This window comes from Cebus imitator, unplaced genomic scaffold (assembly GCF_001604975.1).
Source record: "Cebus imitator isolate Cc_AM_T3 unplaced genomic scaffold, Cebus_imitator-1.0 Scaffold0, whole genome shotgun sequence".
Lineage (NCBI taxonomy): Eukaryota > Metazoa > Chordata > Mammalia > Primates > Cebidae > Cebus > Cebus imitator.
In genome coordinates, this window is record NW_016107315.1 from 2801417 (window position 1) to 2825011 (window position 23595).

The window sequence follows — 23595 nt, forward strand, 5'->3', positions numbered from 1 at the left end:
AAAAAAAAAAAAAAAAAAGAAAGAAAGAAAAGAAAAAGTATTTTTAGTAGGTAGCTAGATACAGAAAAGCAGTTAACAGAGCCAAAGCTGTAGAAAGCACAATCAGAAACAGGACCAAAAAGTCACTGGATTTTGGTGATTAGACAGTTCTAGGTGACCTTCAAAGAACAGTTTCAACAAAAGTGGGCATGGAATACATACTAGACCGAACTGATGGGAGGGTAGGGAGTGGAAACATAGGGATTAATATAATAGAAATACTAGACTATTCTTTCAAAATATTTGATGGCAAAGGGAAGCAGCAGCAAGATTTTTCTAGCCAGGGATAACAAAGTTTAGTTAGTTGGCTGGATATTAATTATTTATGACATTTTATAGGGGAAAAGAATACACATTCATCACCTGAATCTTGAAATTATGATCTCCAACTTAGTCTCCCACAAAATAAAATCTCCTTATTCAGCATTAGTGATGTTGGAATGCAGCCCAGCCCCATTTTCAGCAGACTCAGATGACCCACAGTGCAGTTCTGCAATGTCATCCACTTCTTGGTAACTGGGTTTTTGTAACAGGTATTGTGCATTTTGCACATTTAGAAGGCACTAGTTGTGACAATAAAGAAAAGTAATGGTTCCTTTTTTGTGTGAAGTTATTATTCCCCGAAGTTCTGGAGGCATTAGAACTACACACTCCCAAAATGATTTATCTTAAATACTATTTACCCATGATAAAAATAATCTATAAAAAACCTAGAGCTAGTATCATATTTATTTATTTGCTTAACAGGAAAAACACATAACCATGTATCATATTCACTGGTGAAACACTGGCGAATACTTTCTCCTATGAACGAAGCAAGTTTGTCCACTCTCATTGCTCTTATTTAACATCATCCTGGAGGTCATGGCTGATGCGATATGGCAATAAAAAGAAATGAGATACACAGAGTAGAACGGGAGAAATAAATCTATCTATTCTCAGATGACATGATTGTCGAAATAGAAAATCCCAAGGAATCTATAAAAAAGATTCCAGAACTAATAAGTGAATTTAGCAAGGGTACAGAATGTGAAGTTAATATATAAAAATCAGTTGTATTTCTATATCCTAGCAACAAGCAAATATCAAACAAAATTAAAAACTTGTAATAATTTATTATATAAACAAAGTGGAAAATTGTAATTGAACTTTCTTAAAACCAATGGATTAAGTAGCAAAGCATTAGTAAGGCTACAGGAGTTTGAACAATATAATTAATTATATTCCTGTAGCCTTACTCCTTAATTAAGGAGCTGAGCTACTAGATAAACATAAATTTTACTCCCTTACCCATAGAATAGCCAGTGTTTTCAAGTTCACAATTTTTTAAAATGCTGCATACTAGGCAATAAAGGGAGTCTAAAATTTGTTCAAGGAATATCATTCAGTTGCATGGAATCATTTATAACAGCACCAAAAAACAGGAAATACATATAAATCTAATAACATATGTGGAAGATCCGTATACAGAACACTGATGAAAGAAATAAAAGAACACCTAAATAAATGGAAAGATACACTGTCTTCATGGACTAGAAGACTCAGTATTATTATGATATCAATTTTTCCCAATTTGATATTTATTTTATTTTTGAGACAGAGTCTTGCTCTCTTGCCCATACTTGTGTGCTGTAGCATGATCTCACTGCAACCTCCGCCTCCTGGGTTCAGGCAATTCTCCTGCCTCAGCCTCCTGACTAGCTGGAATTACAGGTACCTGCCACCACGCCTGGCTAATTTTTATGTTTTTAGTAGAGATGGGGTTTCACTATGTTGGCCAGGCTGGCTTGAACACCTGATCTCAAATTATCCACCTGCCTTGGCCTACCAAAGTGCTGAGATTACAGGCATGAGCCACCATGCATGGACCCCAATTTGATTTATAGAATCAGTGCAATCCCAATCAAAATCTCAGCAGGAATGTTATAAATATTGACATGCCGATTCTAAAATTTATTTTAAAAAGGAAAAAGAATTAGATAGCTAACACAATACTGAAAAAAAAGAACAAAGCTGGAAGACAGACTCATACCACCTAGTTTTAAGACTAACTATAAAGGTACTATAATAAGGCAGTGAGTTATTGATGAAAGAATAAACATATTGATCTATGGAAAGACTAGAGTCCAGAAAGAGATTCACACAAATATGGTCAATTAACTTTTTAAAATTATACTTTAAGTTCTGGGGTACATATGCAGAACATGCAGGTTGGTTACATAGTTATATACATGCCATGGTGGTTTGCTGCATCCATCACCCTGTCATCTACATTAGGTATTTCTCCTAATGCTATCCCTCCCCTAGTTTCCCACCCCATGACAGGCCCCAGTATGTGATGTTCTCCTCCCTGTGTCTATGTCTTCTTATTTTTCGACTCCCACTTATGTGTAAGAACATGCGATGTTTGGTTTTCTGTACTTGTGTTTGTTTGCTGAGAATGATGGTTTCCAGCTTTATCATGTTCCTGCAAGGGTCAGGAACTCATCCTTTTTTATTCCTGTATAGTATTGCATGGTGCATATGTGCCAATTTTTCTTTATCCAGTTTATCATTGATGAACATTTGGGTTGGTTCCAAGTCTTTCCTATTATGAACAGCACTGCAATAAACATAAGCATGTGTCTTATAATAGAATGATTTATAATCCTTTGGGTATATACCCAGTAGTGGGATTGCTGGATCAAATGGTATTTCTAGTTCTAGATCCTCGAGGAATTGCCACGCTGTCTTCCACAGTGGTTGAACTAATTTACATTCCCACCAACAGTGTAAAAGCATTTCTATTTCTCCACACCTCTCCAGCATCTGTTGTCTCCTGATTTTTTAATGATCACCATTCTAACTGGCATGAGATGGCATCTCATTGTGGTTTTGATTTGGATTTCTCTAATGACCAGTGATGATGAGCTTTTTTTCATATGTTGTTGGTTGCATACATGTCTCCTTTTTCGAAGTGCCTGTTCATATGCTTTTCCCACTTTTTGATAGGGTTCCTTTTTTTTTCCTGTAAATTTGTTTAAGTTCTTTGTAGATTCTGGATATTAGCCCTTTGTCAGATGGGTAGATTGCAAAAATTTTCTCCCATTCTGTAGATTGCTTGTTCAGTCTGATGGTAGTTTCTTTTGCTGTGCAGAAGCTCTTTAATTAGATCCCATTTGTCTATTTTGGCTTCTGTTGCCATTGCTTTTGGTGTTTTAGTCATGAAGTCCTTGCCCATGCCTATGTCCTGAATGGTATTGCCTAGGTTTTCTTCTAGGGTTTTTATGGTTTTAGGTCTTATATTTAAATCTTTAATCCATCTTGAGTTAATTTTCATATAAGCTGTCAGGAAGGGATCCAGTTTCAGCTTTCTGTATATGGCTAACCAGTTTTCCCAACACCATTTACTAAATAGAGAATCCTTTCCCCATTGCTTGTTTTCGTCAGGTTTGTTAAAGATCAGATGGTCGTAGATATGGGGTGTTATTTCTGAGGCCTCTATTTTGTTCCATTGGTCTATTTCTCTGTTTTGGTATCAATACCATGCTATTTTGACTACTGTAGCCTTGTAGTATAGTTTGAAGTCAGGTAGTGTGATGACTCCAGCTTTGTTTTTTTTGCTTAGGATTGTCTTGGCTATACAGGCTCTTTTTGGGTCCATATGAAATTTAAAGTAGTTTTTTTTTTTTTTTTTCTAATTCCATGCAGAAAGTCAATGGTAGCTTAATGGGGATAGCATTAAATCTATAAATTACTCTGGGCAGTATGGCCATTTTCATGGTATTGATTTTTCCTAAACATGAACATGGAATGTTTTTCCACTTGTTTGTGTCCTCTCTTATTTCCTTGAGCAGTGGCTTGTAGTTCTCCTTGAAGAGGTCCTTTATATCCTTTGTTAGTTGTATTCCTAGGTATTTTATTCTCTTTGTAGCAATTGTGAATGGGAGTTCACTCATGATTGGCTCTCTGTTTGTCTGTTATTGGTATACAGGAATGCTTGTGATTTCTGCACATTCATTTTGTATCCTGAGACTTTGCTGAAGTTGCTTATCAGCTTAGGGAGATTTTGGGCTGAGACAGTGGGGTCTTCTAAATATACAATCCTGTCATCTGCAAATAGAGACAATTTGACTTCCTCCTTTCCTAGCTGAATACCCTTTGTTTCTGGACTGACTGGCCTGGCCAGGACTTCCAATACTATGTTGAATAAGAGTGGTAAGAGAGGGCATCCTTGTCTTGTACCAGTTTTCAAAGGGAATGCTTCCAGTTTTTGCCCATTCAGTATGATATTGTCTGTGGGTTTGTCATGAAAAGCTCTTGTTATTTTGAGATATGTTCCATCAACACCTAGTTTATTGAGAGTTTTTAGCATAAAGGGCTGTTGAATTTTGTTGATGGCCATAGCATCGATGGTCTTTACAATTTGGTATGTTTTTGCAGCGGCTGGTACTGATTGTTTCTTTCCATGTTTATTGCTTCCTTCAGGAGCTCTTGTAAGGCAGGCCTGGTGGTGACAAAATCTCTCCGCATTTGCTTGTCTGTAAAGGATTTTATTTCTCCTGTGCTTATGAAGCTTAGTTTGGCTGGATATGAAATTCTGGGTTGAAATTCTTTTCTTTAAGAATGTTGCGCCCTGGTGTGAGTCTGTCCTGGGCGGCTGTTCTTTTGAGCAGTGGTCGTTTATCTCCGTCCGCCTTCTCTTCCACCTAAGTGCGTGTCGCCACCCGATGGAAGATTCGATGGACATGGACATGAGACCCCTGAGGCCCCAGAACTATCTTTTCGGTTGTGAACTAAAGGCCGACAAAGATTATCACTTTAAAGTGGATAATGATGAAAATGAACACCAGTTATCTTTAAGAATGGTCAGTTTAGGAGCTGGTGCAAAGGATGAGTTGCACATTGTTGAAGCAGAGGCAATGAATTACGAAGGCAGTCCAATTAAAGTAACACTGGCAACTTTGAAAATGTCTGTACAGCCAACGGTTTCCCTTGGGGGCTTTGAAATAACACCACCAGTGGTCTTACGATTGAAGTGTGGTTCAGGGCCAGTGCATATCAGTGGACAGCACTTAGTAGCTGTGGAGGAAGATGCAGAGTCAGAAGATGAGGAGGAGGAGGATGTAAAACTCTTAAGTACGTCTGGAAAGCGGTCTGCCCCTGGAGGTGGTAGCAAGGTTCCACAGAAAAAAGTAAAACTTGCTGCTGATGAAGATGATGATGATGAAGATGATGATGATGATGATGATGATTTCGATGACAAGGAAACTGAAGAAAAAGTGCCAGTGAAGAAATCTATACATGATATTCCAGCCAAAAATGCACAAAAGTCAAATCAGAATGGAAAAGACTCAAAACCATCATCAAAACCAAGATCAAAAGGACAAGAATCCTTCAATAAACAGGAAAAAACTCCTAAAAAACCAAAAGGACCTAGTTCTGTAGAAGACATTAAAGCAAAAATGCAAGCAAGTATAGAAAAAGGTGGTTCTCTTCCCAAAGTGGAAGCCAAGTTCATCAATTATGTGAAGAATTGCTTCCGGATGACTGACCAGGAGGCTATTCAAGATCTCTGGCAGTGGAGGAAGTCTCTTTAAGAAAATAGTTTAAACAATTTGTTAAAAATTTTCCATCTTATTTCATTTCTGTAACAGTTGATATCTGGCTGTCCTTTTTATAATGCAGAGTGAGAATTTTCCCTACCATGTTTGATAAATGTTGTCCAGATACCATTGCCAAGAATGTGTTGTCCAAAATGCCTCTAGTTTTTAAAGATGGAACTCCACCCTTTGCTTGGTTTTAAGTATGTATGGAATGTTATGATAGGACATAGTAGTGGTGATCAGACATGGAAATGGTGGGGAGACAAAAATATACATGTGAAAGAAAACTCAGTATTTTAATAAAGTAAAAAAAAAAAAAGAATGTTGCATATTGCCCCCCCGCCCAACTTTTGGCTTGTAGGGTTTCTGCAGAGAGAGCCACTCTTATTCTAATAGGCTTTCCTTTGTGGGTAACCTGTCCTTTCTCTCTGGCTGCCCTTAACATTTTTTCTTTCATTTCAATCGTGGTGAATCTGATGATTATGTGTGTTGGGGTTGCTCTTCTCAAGGAGTATCTTTGTGGTGTTCTCTGTATTTCCTGAATTTGAATGTTAGCCTCTCTTGCTAGGTTGGGGAAATTCTCCTGGATAATATCCTGAAGAGTGTTTTCCAACTTGGTTTCATTCTCCCTGAAAGTGACAGGTACACTGATAAAATGTAGATGTGGTCTTTTCACATAATCTCATATTTCCTGAGGGCTTTGTTCATTTCTTTTCACTCGTTTTTTCTTTAATCTTGTCTTCTCGCTTTTTTTCTTTCTTACTTTCTTTCTTTCTTTTTTTTTTTTTTTTTTTAGACAAGAGTCTTGCTCTGTCACCCAGGCTGGAGTGCAATAGCATGATCTCCACTCACCACAACCTCCACCTCCTGAGTTCAAGTGATTCTCCTGGCTTAGCCTCCTGAGTAGCTGGATTACAGGTATGCGCCTCCACATCCAGCTAATTTTTTGTGTTTTTAGTAGAGATGGGGTTTCACCATGTTGGCCAGGCTGGTCTCAAACTCCTGATCTCATGATCCACCCGCCTCAACCTCCCAAAGTGCTGGGATTACAGGTGTAAGCCACCAAGCCCATCCTGTCTTCTCACTTTATTTCATTGTGTTGATCTTCAATCTCTGATATCCTTTCTTCTGATGATGGATTTGGCTACTGAAACATGCATATGCTTTATGAAGTTCTTACGCTGTGTTTTTAAGTTCCATCAGGTCATTTATGTTCTTCTCTAAATTGGGTATACTAGTTAGCATTTCATCTAACCTTTTTTCAAGGTTCTTAGCTTGTTGCATTAGGTTAGAACATGCTCCTTTAGCTTAAAGAAATTTGTTATTACCCACCTTCTGAAGCCTGCTTCTGTCAATTCATCAAACTCATTCTCCATCCAGTTTTGTTCCCTTGTTGGTGAGCAGTTGTGATCACCAGTGGGGGCTGCAGAACAGCAAAGATTGCTGCCTGTTCTATCCTCTGGTAGCTTCATCCCAGAGGGGTACCTGCCAGATGCCAGCCAGAACTTTCCTGCCTGAGGTGTCTGTCAGCCCCTACTGGGAGGTGTCTCTCAGTCAGGATACATAGGGATAAGGGAGCCACTTGAGGAGGCAGTCTGTCTCTTATCAGAGATCGAACGCTTGCTGCAAGATCTGCTGCTTTCTTCAGAGCTGCCAGGCAGGAATGTTTAAGTCTGCTGAAGCTGTACCCACAACAGCCCCTTTCCCAGGTGCTCTGTCCTAGGAAAGTGGGGTTTTATTTTTAAGTCCCTGATGGTCTGCTGCCTTTTTTCAGAGATGTCCTGCCCAGTGAGGAGGGAGTCCAGTGACACAGTCTGCCTGCAGAAGCTTGCTGAGCTGCCATGGGTTCCACCCAGTTTGAAATTCTTGGTGATTTCATTTACACTGTGATGTTAAAACCACCTACTTGAGCCTCAGCAATGGCAGATACCCCTCCCCCCACCAAGCTCAAATGTCCCAAGTTGAGTGCAAACTGCTGTGCTGGCTGTGAGAATTTCATGCCAGTGGATCTTAGCTTGATGGTCTTCGTAGGGGTGGGACCCACCAAGCCAGGTCACTTGGCTCCCTGGCTTTAAGCCCCTTTCCAGGGTGGCGAATGGTTCTGTCTTGCTGGTGTTCCAGGCGCCACTGGGGTATGGAAAAAAAAAAAACTGCTGCGGCTAGCTCAGTGTCTTCCCAAACAGCCGCCCAGTTTTGTGCTGAAAACCCAGGGACCTGGTGTTGTAGGCACCAGAGGGAATCTCTGGTCTGTGGGTTGTGAAGACCATAGGAAAAGCAGAGTATCTTGGCCAAAACGCGGGGGCCAGTCCCTAATGGCTTCCCTTGGCTAGGAGAGGGAGTTCCCTGGCCTCTTGCGCTTCCAGGCTAAGGCGACACCCCACCCTGCTTCAGCTAACCCTCCTTGGGCTGCACCCACTGTCCAACCATCCCAATGAGATGAAATTGATTTCTTATGTAGTTTTAAGTGACAATAATTATATGTATTTGTGAAGTATACATTGTAAAATGATTAAATCAAGCTAACATATCTGTCACCTCACCTACTTTTATTTTGCAGCGAGAACGTTCAAAGTCTACTCTTTTAGCAATTTTGAAATACACAATACATTATTATTATTATTATTATTATTATTATTATTATTTTGAGAGAAGTCTTGCTCTGTTGCCCAGGCTGGAGTGCCGTGGCATGATCTTGGCTCACTATAACCTCTGCTTCCCAGGTTCAAGTGATTCTCCTGCTTCAGCTTCTTGAGTAGCTGGGATTACAGGCGCATATGCCACCATGACTGGCTAATTTTTGTACAACACATTATTATTAACTATAGTCACTATGTGGTGCAGTAGCCCACTAAAGCTTATTCCTCCTAACTTTGAAACTTTGTATCCTTTGATGGTCAGTTGATTTTTTTCTTTTCTTTTTTTTAAGCTTCTCATTGTCCGAACCTACTTGTTTTTCTTTTGTCAATTGATTTTTGACCAAGGCAGAAAGACAACTGAAGAAAGTATACTGTTTTCAACAAAAAGTGCTGGAATAATTGGATATCTTGTTGCAAAATAAAAAAAGAACCTGAACTATCCTTCATAACTTATATAAAAATCAACTCAAAACAGATCATAGATGTAAATTTAAAATGTAAAATTATAAAACTTCTAGAAGAAAACATAGGAGACAAATTTTTGCAGTCCTATGTTAAGAAACAGTTCTTGGGGTATGACCCCAAAAGCATGATCTATAAAAGAAAAACATTTTAAATGATCTATAAAAGAAAAACAAATTGGACTTCACAAAAATGAAAAACTTTTGTTCTAAGAAAGATATTGTTCAGTAAATGAAAAGATAAGCTAAAGATATGCAGGAAATATCCTTAAATCATATACTCAATAAAGGACTTACAGAATATATAAAGAACCCCAAAATTCAACGATAAGGAAAGCAACAACTCAAATGAAAATGAACAAAATCTTTGAACCCATTTCACCAAAGAAACATAAGGATGGTAAATAAGCACATGAAAAGATGCTCAAAATCATTAGTCACTAGGGAAATGGAAATGAAAACCACAATGATCTACAACTACACTTCAATTAGAATAGCTAAAACAAACAAGCAAACAAATAGATAACACAAAGTGCTGGCTAGTATGTGGAGCAATTGATTATATACTGCTGCTGGGACTTCAAAATGGCATAGCTATTTTAGAAAAGAGTTTGAGAACTTCTTATAAAGCTAATCACATGCTTGTTATAAGACCAACAATCCTATCCCTGGGTATTCACTCAAGAAAAATGAAAGCTTATATGCATACAAAAACCTGTAAAGAAATGTTTTTAGTAACTTTATTTACGTCTTTCAAATGGTGAATGAATGAACTAGATACTACTCAGCATAGAAAAACTACTAATACATGCAGTAACATGGATGAATCTCTCAAAGCATTATGCTAAGTGCAAGGGGCCAGTCTCAAAAGGCTGTACTTTGCCTTGATTCCATTTATATGACATTCTAGAAAAGGTACAACTATAGTGATGAAGAACAGACCTATGATTGCATTTGTTAAGTATAGGGGAAGGGTTTGACTATAATAGACAGCAAGATCAAATTTTTAAGTATTCAAAAACTCTTGATTGTGGAGGTGGTTTCACGACTATGCATTTGCCAAACACATAGAACTATAAATCAAAAGGAATAAATTTTACTCTATGTAAATTTAAAAATAAATAAATATTTTAAAATGACCGTTTGTCTGGTCTGCCTCTCACTGTCACTGTTACCTATTCTAAGACCACTGGTTCATCCCAGAATCACAGGCTTGGTAGGAGCTTAGTGGGAAATGGTACAATTCCCAAGCCAATACAGAAAATTCCCCTAGAGGTTTCCTGGGAGCTTCTGCTTGAAGATCATCAGCAAAGACAGAAAATCTTTTATCTTCCAAAGCAGGCCTGCTTACAGTGGGCAGTTTTTGCTGTTAGCAAGTTATTTCTTTTATTAGCTAAAATTGGCTTCCTCACCATTAGCCCCTATTGGCCCTAGTACCATTCCCTGGAGCTACAGATACAAAGGCAGAGGCCATGTCCTACACCTTAGCGGTGGCAGAAGTACTGCATGGGAGGACAGCCTGAAGTCACTCAGAAGCGAAGGGGCTTGTATCTCCTGGACCAACCCCTCTGTGCAGTACTCTGTAAAATGCTGGGTGACACTGAGCCATGAGAAGTCATCTGGTTTGGGTTCAGCCCTAGAAATTCCTGGACTATACAGTGAAAATTCTCTGTAAAGGAAGGATACCACACTCTCAGGGCCCTTTCCTGAATGAAACTGGGAGGTGACAGTCTCAATCATTCTCTCCTTAATCAGAAAGTTACAGTGATGTTCATTCCTTTCCTGGCCTCATTATTTTCTGACCTCTAACTTCATGAAGAAAATCCACAAATCAATTTTGGCTAGCAAGTAAAGGAAAATCCCTGAACGGGATTCAACTTAGCCAAGCTACAGCCCATCCCCGCTAGAATCATGGCTTGGTCATCTAGGCCACCTGCCTAAGCAGAAAGGATCCATTCCAGAGAACACCCTGAACACTGCAAGTGTCTTACCTGTTTGAAGTTGCCATTTTTTCTCTGCTCCCAGTCCATCATATCATGAAAGATGGGAATCATGATATTCCGCACTTCTGGCTGTGGGACAAGTGTCACACCCAGAAAAGGACCGATCATTCCCGGAATAAAGTGGATCTTATGTTCACCTAAACAACAAAACCCAACAGATATTAGTTTATGCCTTCTTTGCTCTTTCCATGGAACATTCCCAAGTGGGGCCACAGCACATGCTATAATCTATACTGGAAGCTTCCAAGCGCAAAGCAACCTTTCCCCTATGGTTTTCTGAGACACTCCCTCTCAACTTTTTAGAGTTCATAGATAAAAAATGCACGACAGTTAAAGCAAATGCACGACAGTCACAAAACTGCTTTTCCAAAGAATTTCCTAAAAGGTCCCCCAACTACCTGAAAATCTCCCCGAGATGAAGGAACAGAGTTTGCTACTTTAAACAGAATGGGTTTCTGAGTAACTTATGGGTTTCTGAGTAACACTGTGGTCTATTCACAGTGTTTATTTAACAAGAAAAATCTACACATTTCTGCTTAAATACATTGTACTCTCCTTGGAGTTTCTAGCACTAGCCCAGAGACATTTAAGTGATAAGGATATGCAGTCCCTGGTGTAGCCAGCAGAGGTCTAAAGTCCATGGGCCTATTCACTGCCTATGTTCATGTATGCCAAAGAAGTCCTCCTCCTGAGCTAGCAGGAGCTTCCTGCACAGCCCTACCCTAACAGGCTAGCTTAGAGATTCTGTCTTTACCCACCCTGAACTCCCTTTGTGTTCATATTGCATTTCTGATGGTACCACTACACCTATACGGCTCAGCTCAACACTCAACTTCCTTAATGAGGCATATCCATGGTAAGAGAGTGATGTGGGTTTTCCTCTCATTGGCCTGCCAATGAGAAGCCAGAACCAGCCGTGTGGATGGTGGACTACGATATTTCTTTTCCTTGCAATGGTGAAACAGAATGAACCATCTTTCAGAGCTCTGCTCCCAGTTCGTCAGAGACTAAGGAGGAGATAAACTGTGGGTCTTTGCAACAATTGCTACAGCCAAGTAAACCCATTTCTTGGGGACCAGAGAATGTCATTTCCACCAAACGCAATGAGGCAGAAAAGGCTTTATCAGGCAAATCAGGCATTTAAAATATTTTCCATTTTGAAAACCTGTCTAAGAAGCAAATGTTAGCCCTGAGGCTGGTTCTGCATATTCCAATTTTGGTACTTGGTACAGTTGCCAGTCTCTTGCATTCCTAGGAATTTCAGAGTGAACTTCAGGGTTAAAATCCATATCCAAACTGTGCTGGATATAGGGAACCAGATGCTGGAAAGTCTGCTTGGGGAAATGCATCCCCACTCATGAATAGAAGGCCCTCCTGCTGGCAGAAATACCTCACATCTTGCTTGCTGCCTGTAGGTTAGTGGTGGAGGTGGTTAACAGAGGACTGAAGATTTTATGACCATAATTCCTACAGCTTCAGAGCCATGAACTCAGCTGAAAGCAGACTTCACTTGAAATAATAATAGTCGCTTCTCTAGCATCCTGAGAGGTCACTCAAAAATCTACAATATCAAGGGATGGCCCACTCAGTCACCAGGGCAACCCAGAAATTCTACCAAAAACACTGATCTGACAAATTTAGATTGAAAGCAGTGGCTATTTTCAAAGCATTCAAAGCAGAAGCTGTGCAAGGAAGGGAAGCCAAAACTGATCTCACTCAGAGGTTGCAGTTCTCTTTTCATATGTTATTCCAGGCAATTGGTGGCAAGTATCTGATCTGGATACATGAATACCAGAGATCTAAGAAATGTTTCAATCTTTATTAAAATTAATAGCTACCTTTGCTCATGTACTGGGTATCTCAGATCTAAGCTTTTGAGCCTGCAACATCCAGACAGGGAAGTGAAGAGCATGGAGGATCTTACAGGCATGGGTTCTCAAACTGGAAAAAAATACTAGAGCCCTCCTCCTTTCTTCCTTTTGATTTTAGTTCCTAAAAAAAGGGATTGTGCATATGTATTACTGAGGTCTTATTTCTCAGCCAAACTCTCCTTGCCAAGGGCTTTATGCACATGTGCTACATCATCCATCTGAGGTGTTATGTGAAAGATATGTAAAGCTCCCTTGGGTCTGAATTAACATTCATAAAGTCTGGGAGACATTATTAGTCTTGTTACTTTCTATTTGGCTGTGCAATATGTAGAAGGGAAGAATAGGGAGGAAAAAACCTACCCAAATTTTGCCACATGCTGAACAGTTCATAGGCCATCATTACACGCATGTCCCCATACCTAAGAACAGCAACACAGGAGCCAACCGTTAGTGGGAGAAGGTTCAGGAACATAGGGCTGCAAACTCATGAGGCCAGTACTTCAGCACTGTTTGTTTCTAATGCTTCCCAACATGCTAAGCCATTAGGCTCTCAACTGAACTCCCACACTTGGCCCCCTGGGAAACCACCCAGCTGAGAACCTTGTGGACTTCTGAAGGAGCCGCTCATGGAAACATAGCCCTATTTGGCCAAGTGGTAGGGAAATGAACAGAAGACGTTTATCTTACTTATCTAGAATCTTCTTCCTTTTGGCTGAGGTGATAATTTCTAGCTGAAGGCTTGGCTGATTTATGAATAGAACTGCCAGGCTAAAATAAGAATTCCACACCTAGAGAGACAGAGAAAGAGAAAACGTGACAGTCTAAGAACTTAATCTTGTAGGGAGAGTTACTAAATACACGCATGTAGCATAGAACCCATTTTACGATCTTAAGATCCTCATTTTTTCCCCTTTTAAATATCTTTGCAAACAGGAATTTGTTTTTCTTTTTTTCCCCCTTGACTCCTTCTGAAGCCAATCATGTTGATTCTGGACTAGAAAGCATACTCATGGAAGTCTGGCTACCATCACTTTCAAGAGGGGTGTGCCAAGGCATATTCTAATCATCATCAGGCTTGGAAGCTGTTTGATACTATGAATATACTAATAAAGCAAAAACAAGTGAGCTTGGTTTTGGTTTTCTAAGGTTATTGCAATAATAGTGATGGATTTCAGGAGTGCCTACCTTAAAGTCAAAGTCAGTCTCTGTGAAATTCTTGTGCAGTGCAGAGGACAGGTACTGGACAGTAGTGACTATAATACTGCAGTAAGGAAACAAGGCATTGGCAGAATTAAAAGACTAACAATCACATATGATGGCTTAGCATCAGTTGTCTATATCCTGTGTGCAAACTTCTTGAGTACAAGATGTTCCCATTTAAGATGTGACTATAAAGGAAAGAAAAAATGGGACAAACTCTATAGAAAAAAAACTCCACAGAAAACCAGTCTTGGAAAAATGCCCCACAGTTGGCAGGACAGCATAGGACATCAGTGGGTTCTAGACCTAGTTCTGCCATTACCTGGCCTTTGTACTTCTCTCTGGGTTTCATTTTCCCTGCCTACAAAAGGTGGTAGGAGTTCGATGGTTCTCCCAGTTCAGAATAGTTCTAGTATTTTGGGGACCTCTGGGTAATCAACAGATATTATGATCACTTTGTAGGACTTAGAACATAATTTTATTATTATATTTGATAACAGGAGTTTATATAGTTAGTAAATCTTTGCTTTTGTCATACACTGTTATTTTCATCTGTGTGTCATTTGAATTCAGCTCTTTTCGTCTAGCTATAGTAATCACTCTCAGGCTTAGCCCGGGCACACAGAAGGGACAATAGGAGGCTGTCCTGCTGGAAGAAGAGAGTAAAGTGGAGAGGAAGTCTAGTGGGATAGTCCATTTGATTACACAGGGCCTTGGCTACCTGGCAAAGAGACTTACGGCTAACAGTGGCCACCTGTGTTTAGATGCAGACGAATGTAACAAAAACAGTACATTAGAAAGACTAGTCTACCACTAGAGGGAGTGAAAAATCTAAAGAGAAAAAGCTTTGAAAGAAAAGTCTGCTCGTAATTTGGAAACTGGCTAGATGACTGATTCATCAGATTTGACACTGTTAACCTGTGTATGGTGACTGGAGGTGCTAACCTGGGAATAATTGGTGTGATTACCAACAGACAGAGGCACCCTGGGTCTTTTGATGTGGTTCACATGAAATATGGTGACAGCTTTGCCACTCAACTTTCCAACATTTTTGTTATTGGCAAGGGCAATAAACCATGGATTTCTCTTCCCTGAGGAAAGGGTATCTGCCTAACCATTGCTGAAGAGAGACACAAAAGACGGGCGGCCAAACAGAGCAGTGGGTGAAATGGTCCCAGGGTGACATATTAGATCTTTGTACATAATCAAAAATAATGTGGTATGATTAATAGCAAAAAAAAAAAAAAAAAAAAAAAAAAAAAAAAAAAAAAAAAAAAAAAAAAAAAAAAAAAAAAAAAAAAAAAAGAAAAAGTCTCCTCTTGCAGGACAGGCTGGGGAGCTTGAAGTGCTCTGAATGGAGCTAAGAGATAGAAACAAGAAGGATTCAAATGGAATCATTTGAGTAACTATTTGAGGAAGTATCTGTGCAACTTTGTTTATAAACATTCTTCTGTTCTTTATAAAACATTTGTATTTTGGGGAAAGTTACAGTGCTCTATAAAAAGTATGAAGTGGAAAGACCATGCTAGTATCTTGCTAATATATCTAACAAATATTTTCACTACATTTTCTCTGTCAATATAAATGGCAGATCTGTGGGAGGAGGCAATGGGCTAGAGTGTGGAGGCCAAGTAGCCTTTTCCTGAGTAGAGGGAGACCAGACGAGCCAGCCCCTTACCCATGTATCATTTGTCTGGTTTGCCAGGAGGAAGCACAGGCTAGAAATAGGAATGATGCAGTCAGGTTAGGGTTATCTTTAGAGTAAATTCTATGTCAGTAATCAGAATTGGTCAGAGCCTTAAAACCAGGTCTCAGGTGGGTAACTGGCACTGTCTGTGGGAGGCAAGCACTACCTGGTAGACAACACAATTCAAGTTGAGAGGAAGGCTTGGGACAATGACTAAACCTACAGAGCAGCAGAGGCCAGTGGGCCACTGAGCAGGCCTTCCTTAAGGAATAACCCTTCTCTGAATATTGTATTTCACATCCTAAAAATTTCCTTCTCTATCCTTACTGTGCCATCATCTACCAAGCACAAAAATGTTTTTCCCATTTGCCCTCTCCTCTCTGTTCCCATGGCCCTGGACTTCATTTGTTTTGCTCATGTGCTCCCTCTCTGAAACACACATACTCTTCTTAGTCTGAGACCAGCTCAGTGATGCTGATGCAGAGCCTTTCCATACTCACTTGCTTGTGAGCAGTCTCATTACCATCCAGTCCCGAGGGAAGACACTCATCTTCATCAGGTTCCGGAACACACAAAAAATCTTCAGCAGAAATTCCTGACAGCAGAAAAAAGCTGATGTGAGATACCACCATCACAATACGCATCTCCTCAATAGGCCTCTCCTGGTCACTTGATCATGAGAATAGGTGGGATCAGAGAGTTAAATCTGGTTCTCTCTGTGCGTTGTTTCTCTCTTAGATGGCTACATAAGAGTGAGTTCTCGGTACCCTCACAGGCTAGATGTAAGCAGACCCAAACTGAGCAGAACAGAGGCAGCTCTATACCCACAGTGCCCAAAGCAGCTCTATACCCACAAAGCCCAAAGCATGGGACAGACTAAGGTCTAGCCAAACTGGTGTCTGACTGAGTCCATGGGCTTCATTTTCTGGGGCATAGCCCCTGGGCGGTTTGATTATAAGAACATGCTTTTTTGGTTAGTAAGAACACAATGATGGGAGAAGCACTTTAGGCATGGCAGAGTAGAGACCTCTGAAAATCTGCTTGTCCCTGGAAGCAGTGGGGTGCCTAATACTGGTTAACCAAAGGCTTACAACAATCCAAGAAGTGTTTACTCAAGAAAAATGGATGAATAAGAACAATGAGTTTTGTTGCATTTTAACTTGCACTATTCCCAACCCCTCTAATCTCGACAGTAGCCTTAAAAACAAGCTGCTGTAGAATCATGAAAGTCATGAAAACCAGCAGCCTAGCAGCCACTAGAAGGGACAGAATGGTTTTGAACTCCTAAAAAAAAGTCCCAACTCCCAGGATTGTTATTATTTGACCTGTTTGGCAGCTTCCTGGAAAAGCTCCATTCATAGGGCTTGTCTTTTTTTTTTTTTTTTTTTTGAGACGGAGTTTCACTCTTGTTACCCAGGCTGGAGTGCAATGGCGCAATCTTGGCTCACCGCAACCTCCGCGTCCTGGGTTCAGGCAATTCTCCTGCCTCAGCCTCCTGAGTAGCTGGGATTACAGGCATGCGCCACCATGCCCAGCTGATTTTTTGTATTTTTAGTAGAGACGGGGTTTCACCATGTTGACCAGGATGGTCTCGATCTCTTGACCTCGTGATCCTCCCGCCTCGGCCTCCCAAAGTACTGGGATTACAGGCATGAGCCACCGCACCCGGCCTCATAGGGCTTGTCTTAATTTAACCTGACTCAGAGCTCACTCAATGAGGAAAGCTCTATACCTAACGCATTTGTTGTAAACAAACAAACAAACAAACAAAACCCAACCATATAATTTAACATCCCAGCTGCATGAATCAGCCATGTCATTTGGGGCAAACAAGAGAATGGCTAAAAAAAATTACAAAGAAAATCCGAGGAATGAAAATATCCATAGGGGGTCCTGAAAAGCTCTGATATATTCCTGGGAATCTATAAGGTCACACATGTGTGCAGGGCTATACACATTCCTAGGGAAGGCCTGAGAAGGCTTAATCTCTCACCTGTGGCTGACCTTGAGGCTTTGGGAAAGCAGGAAGTGAAGGCTAAGGCCGAACTGAAAAGTGCTGGAGCAATGATAGTGAGCCCCAACACACACATATAAAAAAAAACTTAACAAAATGTAGAGAGTTATTGATTTAAGGCATTTAAGAAAATCTCTGTTCAGTTATTAGCTGACCACTAATCTAACTGAATGGAGACTTTAGTGACTGCATATAATAAAAAAATACAGATATTAAAGAATAGGGCCAGGCATGGTGGCTCACACCTGTAATCCCAGGGCTTTGGGAGGCTGAGGCAAGAGGAACACTTGAGGCCAGGAGTTTGACACCAGCCTGGGAAATGTAGCAAGATCCCCATCTTTATAAAAAATTAAAAAGTTAGCTGCATGTGGTGTCACATGCCTAAAGTCCAGGCTACTCAGGAGGTTGAGGTGGGAGGATCTCTTGAGCCCAGGCAAGGTTGTAGTGAGCTATGGTCACATTGCTGAACTCCAGCCTGAGGAATACAGCAAGACCCTGTCTAAAAAAAAAAAAAAAAAAACAAAAAAACAAAAAACCCAAAAAAACACAAAAAAAAAAAAAAAAAAAAAAAAAAAAAAAACACATAAAAAAAAAAAAAAAAAAATCCAAAAAACAATGAGTCCAGTAATCACTCACTCACACACACACACACACACACACACAAAGCATCATCAACAACATGAAGCACAAAAAGCAACAATAATAAGCAATAATAAGCCCTGGGGATGTGGGGAAGGGATCTGATTTCCACGGTTGCCAAGTTATTTAAAATGTCCAGTTTTCAACAAAAGATTATAAGATATAAAAAAATAGGAAAGTATGGCCCATAGACAGGCAAAAGGAAGTAAATAAAAGCTTTTCCTGAGGTAGCTCAAAAACATTGGACTTGCTTGGAAAAAACTTTAAACAAAGAATTGAAGGAAATCACACTTAAAGAATTAAAGGAAAGTATAAAAACAATGACTTACCAAATAAAGGACACCAACAAAAAAGGTAGAAATTACTTAAAGTACACCAAATATAAATTCTAGGGTTGAAACATACAATAACTGAAATGAAAAATTCACTAGAGGGGCTTAGCAGCAGATCTGAGCTAGCAGAAGAATTAGCAAATTTAAAGCCAAGTAAACTGAGATTATCTCAAGTAGGAAGAACAAAAAGAAAAAAGAATAAAGACAAATGAACAGAGCCTCAGATGCCTGTGGGACATCATTAAGGGTATAAACATACACACAGTGGTAGTGCCAGAAGGAAAAGAGAAAGAGAAATGGGAAGAAATAATGGCCAAAAACATTCCACATTTGATGAAAAAACCTACATAGCCAAGAAGCTCAACAAACTGTAAATGGGATAAAATCAAAGAGATTCACATACAGCCACATTAGAATTAAACTGTCAAAAGCCAAAAAATAAAGAGAATCTTGAAAGCAACAATATAAAAACAACAAATAACCCTCAATAATATTAACAGGTGTCACCATCAGATATAGTGGAGGCCAGAAGGCAGATGGCAAAAATATTCAAAGTCTGAAATGAAAGACCATTAACAAAGAACCCGGCAAAACTACCATTCAAAACTAAAGAAACTGCGAAGCACAGTGGCTAATGCCTGTAATCTTAGTGCTGTGAGAGGCTGAGGCAGGAGGATTGCTTGAGCCCAGGAGCTTGACACTAGCCTGAGCAACACAGCAAGACCCCATCTTTACAACAAATAAATTAAAAACAAACAAACAAACAAACAAAAAAACTAGCTGGTGTGGTGTTGTGCACATGTGTCCCAGTTACTTGGGAGGCTGAGGTGGGGGAATCACTTGACCCTAGGAAGACTAAAGTGGCAGTGAGTTATGATTATGCCACAGCACCCTAGCCTGTGTGACAGAGCAAGATCCTGTCTCAAAAAAAAAAAAAAAAAAAAAATCAAGACATTCTAGGGTAAAAACTGAGAGAATTTTCTACTTGTAGACCTGCCCTATAACAAACACACAGAAAAAATGAGGGAATTAAAATGGCATACTAAATACATTTAACACAAAAGAAGGCAGTAATGGAGGAAAAGAAGAACAAAGGTGACATAAGACCTATCTATATAAAGTACATAGAAAAAAGGCAGGTGTAAAACCTACCAATAACCTCTATTGGAAATTATAGTACACATAAATGAATTAAACACTCCAACTAAAAGGCAGAGTTGGGAAAAATTAATTTTAAGTGTGATCCAACTATGTTTACAAGGTACACACTTTAGATTCAAAGGCACAAATACTTTGAAAGTAAAAGAATGGAAAAATATATACCATGAAAATAGTACCCAAACAAGAACTGGTATGGCTATACTAACATCAGACAACATAGACATTAAGACAAAAATTTTTGTTAGAGATAAAAAAGGACTTTTTATAATGATAAAGGGGTCAATCTGTCAGGAAGACATAATTATAAACATACATGCAACCTAAAAACAGAGGCTCAAAATATATAACACAAAAATTGACAGAATGGAAAGTAAAAGTAGACAATTCAACAATAGTTGGGGATTTTGATATACCACTAATGGCCAAACAACTAGACAGAAGATCAGCAAAGAAATAAAAACTTGAGCAATATTATGAACTATTTAGCTCTAACAGACATCTATAGAATACTCCATCTAACAACAGTAGAATACACAGGTTTTCCTCAAATGCACACAGAAGGAAAAATATGTGCATTCTCTTCTCTAGGATAGATCTTATGTTAGGCCATAAAGAAAGTCCCAATACATTTAAAAGAAATAAAATCAGAGGGGTAAAGATGGCCAACGAGAAACAGCTGCAGTCAGGGGCTCCCACCAAGAAGAACCAAAACAGTGAGTGAACCCTGCAGCAGCAACCAAGGTATCCAGTTTCTCTCATTGGACTGACTAGGCAGTTGGCATGACCCATGGAAACTGAGGAAAAGCAGGGTGGTGCAATGGCCCACCTGGAAGCCACATGGGGTTAGAGGGACCCCCACCCCCAGTCAAGGGAGGTGGTGAAGGATCATGCTACCCTGCCTGGGAAACTATGTTTTTTCCATAGATCTGTGCAACCCATAGATCAGGAGATTCAACTCAAGAGCCCATACTACCAGGGCCTTGGATCCTAAGCACAGAGTTGTGCAGATTCTCAGCAGCCACTCAGCTGGAGGCTGCCTAAAACTACTAATTCCTAGGAGGAGGGGCAGTCATCATCACTGTGGTTGCCTGCTGCCTAAGACAACTGAGCTCCCTGGGGGAGGGGTGGCAGCCATCACTGTGGCTGCCTGCTGTCTAAGACAACTGAGCTCCTGAGGGGGAAGGGAGGCCACCATCACTGTGGCTGCCGGCTGCCTAAGACGACTGAGCTCCACAGGGGAGGGAGTGGCAGGAATCACTATGGCAGCCTGCTGCCTAAGATTACTAGCTCCCTAGGGGAGGGGCAGCAGCCATCACTGTATCTCCAGTCTGTGGTTTACCCCTGCTGGTGCTGAGGAGGCTGGACAGTTTAGACCCAAACTGCCACACCGGCTGTGGCAGATTGCAGCCAGACTGCCACTTTCAGCTGGACCCTGACCCATTCCTCTTCCCTGCATGGGGCCTCCCTGCAGGTATTTCAGCAGCTTCAGCCAGGGTTTTAGGGACAGAACTTTGATCTCCCTGGGACTGAGGGGCAACCGTGATCTCCACGGATCAGCAGACCTAGTCTTTCCCCCTGCTTGCTCTGAGGAATCCAGGCAGCCTAGACAAGTGGGATTCTCCGCAACACGGCACACCCCCTTTGCCAAGGGGCAGCCAGAGTGCTTAACTGGGTCCCAGATCCCGTGTCCCCTGACTGGGTGAGACACTCAAAGAGGGGTTGCCAGACACCTTATACAGGAGCATTCCCACTGGCATCAGGTCAGTGCTCCTTGGGGACAGAGGAGGAAGAAGCAGGCAGCCAGCTTTGCTGTTCTGCAGCCTTCTCAGGTGACACCTCCAGGTGTGGGAGGAACCCAGGCGAATAGGATCTGGAGTGAACCCCCAGCAAACCACAGCAGCCCTACAGAAGAGGGGCCTGATTGTTAAAAGAAAAACAAACAGAAAGCAACAACAGCATCAACAAAAAAGTCCCCACAAAAATCCCATCCAAATGTCAGCAGCCTCAAAGATCAAAGCTAGACAAACTCATGAAGATGAGAAAGAATCAGTGAAAAAACACTGAAAACTCAAAAAGGCATAGTGCCTCTTCTCCAAATGACTGCCATACCTCTCCAGCAAGGGCAAAGAACTGGGCAGAGGCTGAGATGAATGAACAGAAGTAGGCTTCAGAAGGTGGGTAATAACTAACTTCACTGAGCTAAAGGAGCATGTTCCAACTCAGTGCAAAGAAGCTAAGAACCATGATAAAACATTACAAGAGCTGTTACCGGAATAACCAGTTTAGAGAGGAACATAAATTACCTCACGGAGCTGAAAAACACAACATGAGAACTTCACAATGCAACCACAAGTACCAATAACTGCATAGACCAAGCAGAGAAAAGAATTTCAGAGCTTGAAGACTATCTTTCTGAAATAAAGCAGACAATATCAGAGAAAAAAAATGAAAAGGAACAAACAAAACCTATGAGAACTATGAGAATATGTAAAAAGACGAAACCTATGACTTATGACTGATTGGGGTACCTGAAAGAGACAGGGAGAACAGAGCCAAGTGGGAAAGCATACTTCAGGGTATCATCCAGGAACTTTCTCAACCTAACAAGACAGGCCATCATTCAAATTCAGGAAATCCAGAGAACCCCAGTAAGATACTCCATGAGAAGATCAACCCCAAGACACATAATCATCAGATTCTCCAAGGTCAAAATGAAGGAAAAAATGTTAAGGGCAGCCAGAGGGAAAGGCCAGGTCATCTACAAAGGGAAGCCCATCAGACTAACAGCAGACCTCTCAGCAGAAACCCAATAAGCCAGAACAGATTGGGGGCCAATACTCAACATTCTTAAAGAAAAGAATTTCCAGCCTAGAGTTTCATATCTGGCCAAACTAAGCTTCATAAGTGAAGGAGAAGTAAAATCCTTTTCAGTCAACCCAATGAGGAGGGAATTTGTTACCACCAGACCTGCCTTGCAAGAACTCCTGAAGGAAGCACTAAATATGGGAAGGAAAAACCATTACTAGCCAGTTCAAAAACACACTGAAGTATAAAGGCCAATGACACTATGAAGCAACTACATCAACAAGTTTGAAAAATAATCAACTAGCATTATGATAACAGAATCAAATTCACACATAACAATATTAACCTTAAATGTGAATAGGCTAAATGCCTCAATTAAAAGACACAGAATGGCAAACTGTATAAAAAGTCAAGACCCATCAGTGTGCTGTATTCAAGAGACCCATCTCATGTGCAAAGACACACATAGGCTCAAAATAAAGGCATGGAAGAAAATTTACCAAGCAAATGGAAAACGGAAAAAAAGGCGGGGTCACAATACCTAGTTTCTGACAAAACAGACTTTAAACCAACAAAAATAAAAAAGACAAAGAAGGGCATTTCATAATGACAAAGGGATCAATTCAACAAGAACTAACTATCCTAAATATATATGTACCCAATACAGAAGCACCCAGATTCATAAAACAAGTTCTTAAAAACCTATAGAGACTTAAGACTCCCACATAATAATAGTGGGAGACTTTAACATTCCACTGTCAATATTAGACAGATAATTGAGACAGAAAATTAACAAGGATATTCAGGATTTGAACTCAGCTCTGGATCAACGAAACCTGATAGATATCTACAGAACTCTCCACCCAAAAATAAAAGAATAAACATTCTTCTCAGCACCACATGCCACTTACTCTAAAATCAATCACACAATTGGAAGTAGAACACTTCTCAGTGAATGCAAAAGAACTGAAATCATAACAAGCAGGATCTCAGACCACAGTGCAATCAAATTAGAACTCAAAAGCTAGAAATATCTCAAATAAATCTTTCTAATGTCACAGCTAAAAGAGCTAGAGAATCAAGGGCAAACAAACCCAAAAGTTAGCAGAAGACAAAAAATCACCAAGATGAGAGCAGAACTGAAGGAGACAGAGACATGAAA

At 40.3% G+C, this 23595-nt stretch overlaps 2 protein-coding genes across 8 annotated transcripts in view; one reads left to right on the top strand and one right to left on the bottom strand.

Moving 5' to 3' along the window:
* DOCK3 (dedicator of cytokinesis 3) overlaps positions 1-23595 on the bottom strand; it is a 682827-nt gene that overhangs the window by 53356 nt on the left and 605876 nt on the right. For all 7 annotated transcript variants that reach the window (XM_017497238.2, XM_017497162.2, XM_017497072.2 and 4 more), the window contains 5 exons: positions 15983-16077; positions 13781-13856; positions 13283-13383; positions 12956-13014; positions 10713-10861 (listed from right to left, as the gene is read on the bottom strand). In XM_017497238.2, coding sequence (XP_017352727.1) covers positions 10713-10861; positions 12956-13014; positions 13283-13383; positions 13781-13856; positions 15983-16077 — 480 coding nt within the window. The remainder of the gene's footprint in view (positions 1-10712; positions 10862-12955; positions 13015-13282; positions 13384-13780; positions 13857-15982; positions 16078-23595) is intronic.
* On the top strand, positions 4657-5943 carry LOC108281823 (nucleophosmin-like). Its single transcript, XM_037739435.1, has one exon. The coding sequence runs from the start codon at positions 4749-4751 to the stop codon at positions 5616-5618; it is 870 nt and encodes a 289-aa protein (XP_037595363.1). The 5' UTR covers positions 4657-4748; the 3' UTR covers positions 5619-5943.